At 37.1% G+C, this 10287-nt stretch overlaps 2 protein-coding genes across 3 annotated transcripts; both read left to right on the top strand.

Moving 5' to 3' along the window:
• On the top strand, window positions 1-5049 carry LOC121242541 (calcineurin subunit B-like). Its single transcript, XM_041140410.1, has 6 exons — window positions 1-339; window positions 447-571; window positions 748-844; window positions 947-1056; window positions 2299-2373; window positions 4788-5049. The coding sequence occupies exons 1-6, from the start codon at window positions 270-272 to the stop codon at window positions 4836-4838; spliced, it is 528 nt and encodes a 175-aa protein (XP_040996344.1). The 5' UTR covers window positions 1-269; the 3' UTR covers window positions 4839-5049.
• A 1648-nt stretch (window positions 5050-6697) lies between these two features.
• Window positions 6698-10004, top strand: LOC121243558. Of its 2 annotated transcripts, none has more exons than XM_041141688.1 (3): window positions 6698-7384; window positions 8046-9540; window positions 9737-10004. In XM_041141688.1, exons 2-3 carry the CDS (start codon window positions 8158-8160, stop codon window positions 9758-9760), a joined length of 1407 nt encoding a protein of 468 aa, XP_040997622.1. In that variant the 5' UTR covers window positions 6698-7384; window positions 8046-8157; the 3' UTR covers window positions 9761-10004. The 2 variants fall into 2 exon arrangements, with proteins under 2 accessions (XP_040997622.1, XP_040997621.1); XM_041141687.1 differs by having other exon boundaries at window positions 6700-7384; window positions 8079-9540.
• The last annotated feature ends 283 nt before the right edge of the window (window positions 10005-10287 follow it).

The following is a 10287-nucleotide window of genomic DNA, read 5'->3' as shown; positions in this document are numbered from 1 at the left end:
AGGGTAGGTGGCCTTAAACCTCGACGAAACATTGCAAAGGCCGTTTCGTATTGAATGAGCAACCTACCAACGCCTTTTTACATCGCGTTCCAACGAGCTGCGACCTCACCAAGGTGGTTGCAGAGATGCTCTACCTGTTTCTCCCAATTCCTCCCATCTTCTTCTAATCATCTAATGTAATTGGGCTTTCCACAGCTCTCATACATCCCAACCCAATCGATTCCTACTCCCACTTCTCGAAAGTCTTCACTTTCACCTCCACTACCACCATGGGTAACACATCGTCAATGCTCACGCAGTACGATATCGAAGAGGTTCAGGAACACTGCAACTGCACCTGTAAGTTTTACGTATTTCTTCAAATTCTTGTTGGTCGTTTTGGATTTCGTGTTTTTGGATGGTGAAGTTTAGGGTTTCTGAGTCGTTGATTTGTTTTCGGTGCGTAGTTTCGCAGCAGGAGATAGTATCACTGTACCAGAGGTTTTGTCAGCTCGATCGCAGTGGCGGTGGTTTCATATCAGCCGAGGAGTTCTTGTCCGTTCCTGAATTCGCCGTCAACCCTCTGTCTCAGGTCCCATTTTTGCTGTGTGTGTACATTTATTGTCTATAAGCATATGGCATACACATAAGTTGTAATGTTGTAGTTGTTATAGTCTGCTGTATTTATTTATTCATGTTACGGTTATATCTGTTTCTTGTGTGCAATTTGGTTACTGAGATGGTGGTACTGCGTCCTTTATCTTACAGAGATTGTTGAGGATGCTGGATGGATGGAACTTTAAGGAATTTGTGGCATTCTTGTCCGCATTCAGTCCTCGTGCGACCACACAACAGAAGATTGAATGTAAAGACTCCCTTTTCTTGTAGTTTTTGTGAAGTCATTTGTCTAGAAATTTATTCTCTGAATTCCCATTTATTGGAGTGATAGCGTCTCGTTTTCTCCTAGTCATTTTTAAGGTTTACGATTCGGATGGCAATGGGAGAGTCGCAATGAATGACATGCTGGAAGTTTTGCGGGATTTGACTGGACAATTTATATCTGAACAACAGAGAGAGGTTAGATCTCATGTAGTAGCCTTTTTGAAAGGTTTGGGACTATGCAATTTATATAAATTTACTTTCTAATCCTCAGGTCTCCAGTAGTGGTACAATTTAAAGGTTCCTCTTGGGTAGATTTTGGGCGTAAAAGTTTTTTAATCTGTGAAGTGAACTGTTGTGGATTGCCTTTAACTTAGGGTTATGAACATGCCAACTGAGTTGTGTTGGCTGTCTCCAGTGGCCTTTAGAATCTCAGAATTTTGTGAATAGTAGTGAAATGGTTTGAATGAATATGTTTTATTAGGTTTTGGGAAAGGAGAGAGAAAAAATTGAACAAAAATATTATTAAGTTAAAAAATTGTTTGAATATTATTTTGTTTTGAAGTTATTCAGTATCAGATTATGGTTTACCTATAAAAAAAGAAATTATTTTGTTTTGAAGTTTGTAAAATTTGTATTGATTTTTGCATTTTGTTTTGAAGTTTGTAAAAGTTGTATTGATTTTTATGTTTGAATAATGATTAGGTAATGATTAGATGAAAAAGTTGAAAATTTGAAATTGAAAATTGTTTTTTGTTTGGGTGATATTTGGGAATGAAATTATGAGAATTCTTATAGTCTTATAGTTTGGGTGACTATAAGTTTTGAGAATTCTTATAGTCTCCAAACATGCCCTTAGAGTTATCTCCAGTTGCATGGTATGTGCATCTAGTTTAGCTTGTTTTCAAGTGATCCGGTTATTGGAGACAATATGAACAGAAAAGAATGATACAAACTCGTGTCACTTGAAAGACTTGGCATTCGTCTAATTTGGCACTTTTCAAAATGCTGATGCTCTCTAGCATGGGGCTATGGGACTTTTAAGTTCTTTGATTTTTTTTTTTTTTTTTTCAAGATTTATGAAGATTCCAATAAATGCAATATGTTCTTTCTCTAACCCATGACACCACTCTCCACTCTATTTGTAAGAGGGGAAGTACTTTTTGTGCTAGAGCTCATTGGACTAATAAAATATTACCTGATTTGGCAACCAACAGGGTTGGAAATGTAGGTCTAAGTTGTCATACGGACATTGAACCAAATCAGCTGTATTACATATTGCTGATCTTCATAGCATGTCTTAACTTAGAAACCTTGGAAGAGATCATATTCACTACTGCTTATGGAGATAGTAAAACTTGAAGCTTAAACAAGTACTGTACTTATTATGCTGCTGAATATCTCGTTTCTCATGTGTGGTTTTGTTGGTGTCTGGTACAGCAAGTTCTAACCCATGTCCTTGAGGAAGCAGGCTACACAAAGGATTCTTTGTTAGTTTTGTCGGACTTCATGAAGGTACTGTGTAGATTTATTTCAAAATAAATTTCCCTATATTTAAGATTTCAAGAATTTTTTCCAAATACTTTGCACTAATTTTTTTAAATGTAGTCTATTTAATTGTTATGAAACATTTCATTTATGGTTGCCTTCCTGTGTATGGTATGAGATGTTTATTTTTTTTTTTTGGGGGGGGGGGGGGGGGGGGGGGGGGGGGGGGGGGAACTTTGGTGCCAGGCATTGTCGTAATAATCTCTACAGGACTGTGCAAAAACTTTGAACTCCAACTCCATTTTGATTTGCCCCTCACATTCCAAGGAAGAATCTTAGGCTTCATGAGAAACAAAAGACACCCTCCCTTTTGATTTGCCCCTGCCAACACTATCTTCCTTAGAAGCATAATTGATTGAACATTCTAACCTTTTTAACTCCCTTTCCTTCTTAGAATTAGACTTCACGAAGCGCAACCAGCTTCAATGGCCACAAGAAGAGCCTTAAACTGCTCTTCAAAACCCACACAAGAAAGCCCCACACATTCCTGAACTTCTTCAACCTTCTTTAAAACCCAATCCGAAACAAACATATTAGATGAATGAGGTGGCAAAGTATGAAGAGGAGTCGGGCTACTCACATCCTCATCATGACTTTCACCCTCATAAATCTCCAACTGTAGACCTGGATCTATAAAATCGTCCTTGTCTGAAACCACCTGAAGCTGCTTCCCAGAATCACTCCCGAATTGACTATCAACCAACTTATCAAACAAAAAATCGTCAACTGGATGAATAGGATTTAAACATGACGGAATCGACTCCAACAACTTTACACGATTGTTCAACGGCTTGAGGGACACAATCGGGTTGAACTCCCCTCCACACAACACCTCCTTATCAGGCTCCTGAAGAACTAATTCACCCACTGCAAGATCCGGTGACGGAACAACCTTCGTCGCACCACCAGAGAGATCGCCGGGGGCGGGCGACCAGTTCTGTGCCCCACCCCTGCAACCATTGGAGCAGATATCGGTGCCGTCGTGTTGGAGGTGGATGCTGAAACCGAGACCGAGACATCTGATAAGTCTTTTCTGTGTCTAACCTTCCACACACGTTTCAGTTTCTTAACCAGACCCAGCCCACCTGCAGGTCTTTTTCCCCTTTGGTCCATTTCCTTCACACAGCCCAGATCCATACTCGGCCCTACACCTAATACTCCTTTCTGTGACTCCACAAGCCACTTATCAACCCCTTCTGAGCCCACACGGCCCATACCCATCCCAACCCAATTTAATAACATATCCACTTGTACCTTAATATCCAACAAAGTCTCCTGCATGGACTGTCACGATACAACGTTCCCATAACCTTCCATTCCCTTTGGGAACCAAACCGTCACTCTTTGGAATATGGACAGTCTTCTCCGACGACTGCCCTTCCACTTGAACAGACTGCCTACCGACCACCCCACGGACCTCCCTACTAACCACCATACTCGGCTGCTTTTTCTTCAGAACCTCCATGAAGGACTCCTTCCTTCCCTCCACAACCTGAGAAGAAGACGCCACCTTCACACTTCCTCTGTTTTTGACACCCAGAACAGTACGCAACATATCCTCAAACTTTCTCCAACCCTCACCTTTAAAACCTTCTGGTACAGCAATAAACCCACGTCTTTTAACTTGTTGAAACTCCGACTCAGACAGAAATCTACCGAAGCTGTACCAAAGCTGTTATGACATCTTTGAACCACCAACACTTGACTTACCTTCCTACGAGTTTTGAGAAATTCAGAGGAACCAACAGCCTCTCCAAAAGCTCTTACCACAGATGCCAAGCATTCCACTGCCGCGACATCAATAGAAATATACTTTGAAACCCTTCGGCTACTCTGAAATCCTCCACCACTGAGCATTCTCACGATTAAACTCAAAGATCTTCTGATCAATGAGTATCTTCCGATACGAACCCATCCAAACTAACAGAAACGGAAAACACCCCACAAACCAACCAGATTCAAACTAAACTAATAATGAAAAGGAAATTACGAACAGACTGATTAAGGAACATTCCCGGCAAGAATCATCGGAAATGGAAAATCACCCATGGCATGCATTTTGTTCTCCCCTCAAATCTAGCACATTAACTCCGTGTTCAGAAATATTAAAAAAATAAAAATTGTTATATGGCCCTTTCATCATGTATTATGTATTTTGTAGCGTACTTGATATATAAGGAGTCTTTATCAAATGTCTCATCATGCTAGATTGTGCATGGCATATATATTTGTGTTTTTATATTTTTTTACTGATTTTTTTGTTTTGTTTTGAACTTCGAGCCTAAGACACCATTGCATTACGACATGTTTGTGTTTAGTGTTGTGTTTACACCGTTTAATGTTTATGCTGTTAAAAGAAAATTTGCCATCGCTTCATGCAGATTCTTGGCAATACCGGTTTGAAGATGGAGGTTGAGGTTCCAGTGGATTAAACTCGAAGGAACAAAAATAAATTCTCGTAAACAGCACTAAATGTTTGTCATTTGTTATGTCAATTATTCTCCTGTTCTCCCTGGTGCGTAGGCATTTCTTGGCTTTAGGATTTTCACCATTAATCTGCTTATAGTTCCATGGCAGGGAGATGCTGGTACTGTATTTAATTAATAAACTTGGAACATATGAATTAAATTGTTCTCAGAAGTACATTAGGCATTCATTTCCATTTTGTTGATGACTGTGTTTTTGCTGGATGCCACTCTGCAAACCTGTTACGCAAACCGGAAGGGTGAGTCATGTCTTGTTCATTACTTACACAAGTAAGCATTTACCATTAATGAGACAAAAACAGGTGGAATCACTTCCCTTTTTGATTGGCATTTCGAATTGTTTGTTGACAGGGACAAAGTCAGGCAAACCTCTGAAAACAGGTTAAGGAGTCCTGTTGGATTGCACATTAAAGATAAAAAAAGAATGGACAAAGAAAATGTTGTTTTACTCGAACCATGTTAAAAAAATTCTCTGAAGCAAGAAAAACAGACTCCCACTAAATACAGGTTCAGAGTTTCAAACTCAAAAAGAGATAAATTTAATGAGTAATGCAAGCGTTTTATATTTCTTTTGAAAAAGAACATAGTCTATTATTAAAAAATTAATTTTTTTATATAAATTTCATATTTATTCTTTTTTTTTTTCAAAATGAATGTAAGATGTTTACGTATTACTATAAATATAATTTCTCTTATTACTATAAATTTTATTTCTCTTATTGAATAGATAGTTTCGGCTCAACTGGCATATCTCGTTGTGCATGACTATTTTACTCGATCACCCAAGTCTTATGATATTCACATGTTAAAAATTCTTGAGCGGTACGTTAAGGTTGTCATCTTGTTGACACTGGCCTCATAAAACACATATTTTTCACTACAAGTCAAATATTAAACATATTCCATTTATTAAGCTTTTATTTCGATGGCATGTAGATGCATTTTTTTTTTTTGGGTCAAAGCATTCATGTGAGAGTGTAAAAAGTTCATAGCTCTGACTTTGAAGCATGAAACTCAACATACAATCAGTGTAACATTTTGTTTTTCAGGATGATATTTAATTGAAATTTAGGATGAAGTATTACTGTATTAAATCATCATCACTAACTTCTTTTCTCAAGCTTAAACAATTAAAAATTAGAAAAGCTTTAACTAAGAAAAATATAAATGTAATCTCTGTAAACTAGTAATCATAAAGTGCATAAATATTACGTACTCATTTTTTTTAAAATGAATAAATATGAGACTTAGGTAAAAAAAATTAATTTTTTAAAAGTAATACTACATACAGTTGTAGAGTACGTAAGTACTGTGTAATCACTTTAAAAAAAATAGAATCTATTATTAAAAAATTAATTTTTTTAAGTAAATTATTTATTTATTTATTTTTTTAAATAATTATACGATACTTATGTATTCACGATAACTATAATTTTTCTTGGTATAATCGTATTCTTTTAAAAGTGTTTTATATTTTCATCTTGTGAGCTCAGATTCACGTTGGATTCTCATAAATAAATGCAAAAATTAAAGGTAAACTAAAATTTGGGCGGTGACCAAAGACAATTAAGAAAGCCAGTGAGAACTTTTTATTGTAGCCGTTGTATTCTCCGCTTACCTATCCCTACCTTTTAAAGAACTCCATTACCGTTTGCGGGAAAGACAAGGGAACCAAGTGGGTCCACAAGGCAATGATTAGTCAAAATATTAAAAAATAAGCTTTAGATCAGGCTTGGATTAGCGAAATCCAAAGAAGAATGATATGATATTGACGGGTTTGGAGTTTTTTCTTTTCTTTTTTGTGTTTTTTTCCCAGCTGAACACTTCAAAACGATTTCGTTTTGACCCCTTTGACCACCAATACAGTGCTCAGGAATCACACACTTTTTTGTCTTGGGAAAATTTGTTTGTTTGTTCTTCACTTCTTGGTTGGTAATAGTCGCAGTTTTCGACCTTGCAAATAAATAGATATTTTCTTTTCCGGATATCTGTTTTGCCAAAACTGCTTTTGCAAGAAAAGCAAAGCCATTTTGTGTTAGAGAAACAAGCAAGACTGGTTCTTTGCAGCGTTTTCTTGTAATTTCTTGCTAAACTGCAGCGTTTTTGTTGGCATCCCAGAGGACCCTCTTGGTCAAGGGTCTGAAATCTTGGAGGGGAGAGAGAGTTTGCATTGATGGGCCTGCTATTTTTGATCAAGCTGGATTTGGGGTGTGATTTGGAAGTTGAATTTTTTTTTTTACTCTCTTTCCTTACTAATAATTGCGTGAAATAAGTTTCATGGAGCTTCGCGGAAACGACGGCATTAGTCTTATTTTAGTTCATCCTCTTCTGAGTTGTGAAGCTGATATGATTGATGGTTGGGTTCTTATACTTGTTCATGAACACATATGTTGTCTTGTTTGATTCTTGTTCTCAAGAAAGGGTCGAAGCTTCTTCTTTCTTATCAACTGGGTCTTGAACTGGGGAAATTGGATCAGTCTGGACACAGCCAGGTAAAGTCACCTTCCTTTCGGTTTCTTTCTCTCTTCTTTTCTGGTTGTTGCTTTTATTTTTTTTGTCTTTTTCATTTTGTCTGTACATGTTTATGTTGTTTGCATATCAGTTATGATTGTATCTTTTTCTCCATTACCCTCTCAATTAATGCATTTTTGTCTTTTCAGGCCAATTTTCCCACGAAAATTGGCTCTATTTGATGAAACGCTAGTGTTCCCTTTTCCCATATCATAAGCATAGAACAGGAGTAGAAAGCACCATTTTCATGTTATCAAAGGAAGGGCTACTTTCAAGAATGGTTTTTTATTTTTCAAAAAGCAGGCCCATTTTGTTTTTGGTTTTTTTCCCTTTCAGTTAACTCTCTTTTTTTTCCTGGAATTCTATTCGATCGAGTCAGTCTCTGTAAAAAAATTTCTGGAAGTGGTTTTGACTTAATAGACTCTGAAAGCTTATTGCTCTCTCTCTCTCTCTCTCTCACATGTGTAAGTACACGGCCAAACAATAAATTCAATAGCCTTACATTATTGTTGGCTTGTTTGGAGGGAGAGGTTAGAAGAGGATCAAGCATCAAGCCTCAATCATGTTTTGTTCACTGGGATACATCAGATTTGCTCACTTATCACTCTAATTTGAAAATTGTCCCCATTTTTTTTTTATCAGAATGATAATTCTTGGTATATTTCACTGAAACAGATCGGAAACTATTATAATATTGTGCTCAGAACTACGATCATTTCTACAACTAATCAAGTGTGCTGTGGTCAAAAGTGGTATGTGTTCTGCGATGTCTGAAACTGAAGTTACAGCTCTAAAAGATACTCTTCAAGCTCAACAAAAACTTTTGCAAAAACTGTACATTGAGTTGGATCAGGAAAGAGAAGCTTCGTCAACAGCAGCTAGTGAAGCTCTGTCCATGATACTGCGTTTGCAAGAAGAGAAGGCTGCTGTACAGATGGAAGCAAGTCAATATAAGAGACTGGCAGAGGAAAAGATGTCTTATGCTGAGAACTCTCTTTCAGTTTTTGAAGATCTTATGCATAATAAAGAGATGGAAATTGCATCTCTTGAGTTTCAAGTTCAGGCTTATAGGTGGAAACTTCTTAGCATGGGTTGTGGTGATTTGGGTGCCTATGAAAGTAGATTTCCGGATAATTTGTTTTTGCAAATGAATGACTCTTGCAAGGTGGAAACAGGTGTTGATAGCATTGTAAGAAGATGGAATTCTCTGCCTTCAATTCAGCCCAAAGATTCCCACAAGAAGGAAAATAATTTGGAAAGAGAAAGATCTGGGATCCCCATGTCAGATTTGGTTCCAAATATAGTGAAGCAAAATGCAGACCAGGAAATTAATGTTCAAAACTTGGATTTAGAGAAGAGAGCTGGACATTTCACTAGTGGAACCTTTGATTTGTACTTGGAGCAGATCAGAACCTTAGATGAACAAGTAAAAGAGATATCTGATTGCAAAGTTTCTGGAAAACCTAATTCTGCAAGTTTGAAGAGTGAGAATCCACAAGAAAGCATTGGCAAAATATGTGACCAAACATGTGGAGAAAGTATTACTAAACAGGATCAAGTCAAACTTCATGAACATATACTGGAAAGGGAGACAATTGTTAGTTCTTCTTTTTCCTCAAATGTCCAGGATATTTTTGAAGTCCCACAAAATAATGGAAATTGCAAAGCACTTGAACAATGGAAAAAAGAACAGAGTAAGCCGATCTTGGAAGGTGAGAACAGGCTAGGAAAGCCAGATTTGGTTGCTGGGGATACCTTTCAATTGAATATGAAAGAGGCAAAGAAAATTTTGCTATGTGCAAACAATGATAACAAATTATGTAAAGCAAGAAATGAAGTAGGTGTTGCCTGCAATATGGCTTTTATTGACCCAAGAACGGGTGTTTCTGAATCTCAAGCCAATTTTCAACAGTTGTCTCAGCGAATTGAACAGCTTGAGGGAGAGAGAATTTGTTTCAGGCAAGAAATTAATGAGGCAGGGGACAAGGAGTTGAAGTTCCTAAAGGAGATACGTGAGCAGCTTAATATGATACAGTCCGAGTTGAAAAGTTGGAGAACTACACCAATCAAAACAAGAAGTTCGAGATCTAAGAAATCCCCTCCACAAGATCAGCAACCTCTGCATTCTATTACTGAGGTGTGGATCTTTTTCTTATTTTTAATTCGTTAGTCCATTTACTTTTTCTTGCGTGTTTGCTATTCTCATCATGGTGAATGTGTGCCATGTTCATGGATACAAGAATTTCCAAAATATGTGCTGGATTCATGATTACTTCATGCTTACGTTCTCCATGAACTAGAAGTTAATAACACAATCAAATTTTTGTGAACAGGCAATGCTATACTTTTGGATTTAAGAAATTTGGCAGCATCTCAGATGAGAACCAATAACTTCTGTGCTTTGGTGATGATCTGCGGAATGGAGGATTGAGGAAGAGTGTCTTCGATCTTTCCAATGAATGGTGTGAATAAACAGTTCTAGGTTTTTGTATTTGATTGAGATCTCTTTCATACAAAAAGAAAATTCATGTACTCTACACATTTTCCTTAAGCAAGAACTGCCTTTCACAGGATTATATATAGCATACACTTTTTTTTTTTTTTAACTTTTTCTTCTTAAGTTGAGATATAGGTTGTAAGTAACATACATGTCAAAAAAGAAAAGTAACATACATAGCCAGCTGTCTTGGTGAGTGCTTTGTTTTTCAAGCAGGATATTGTGTTTTCTGTTTCAGGTCATTGCAAAGAGTCATGTTGTGCATCACTGAATGAAATCTTTCCTCAAAATTGAAAGAAGTGAAGAAATTTCAACACAGTCCTGGCTATATCAACGTACCCATCAAAACTTACTTCTAAAGGAAAGAAATCAACATACCCGTTGAAA

The sequence above is a fragment of the Juglans microcarpa x Juglans regia genome, chromosome 8D (assembly GCF_004785595.1).
Source record: "Juglans microcarpa x Juglans regia isolate MS1-56 chromosome 8D, Jm3101_v1.0, whole genome shotgun sequence".
In the NCBI taxonomy this organism is placed as follows: Eukaryota; Viridiplantae; Streptophyta; class Magnoliopsida; order Fagales; family Juglandaceae; genus Juglans; species Juglans microcarpa x Juglans regia.
This window is presented reverse-complemented; position numbering and strand designations above follow the sequence as displayed.

Coding starts and splice junctions, on each gene's coding strand:
- LOC121243558 (XM_041141688.1), top strand. CDS start 8,158: ATGTGTTCTGCGATGTCTGAAACTGAAGTTACAGCTCTAAAAGATACT. Junction 9,541..9,736: donor CTCTGCATTCTATTACTGAG/GTGTGGATCTTT, acceptor TTTTGTGAACAG/GCAATGCTATACTTTTGGAT.
- LOC121242541 (XM_041140410.1), top strand. CDS start 270: ATGGGTAACACATCGTCAATGCTCACGCAGTACGATATCGAAGAGGTT. Junction 340..446: donor GGAACACTGCAACTGCACCT/GTAAGTTTTACG, acceptor TTCGGTGCGTAG/TTTCGCAGCAGGAGATAGTA. Junction 1,057..2,298: donor TATCTGAACAACAGAGAGAG/GTTAGATCTCAT, acceptor TGTCTGGTACAG/CAAGTTCTAACCCATGTCCT.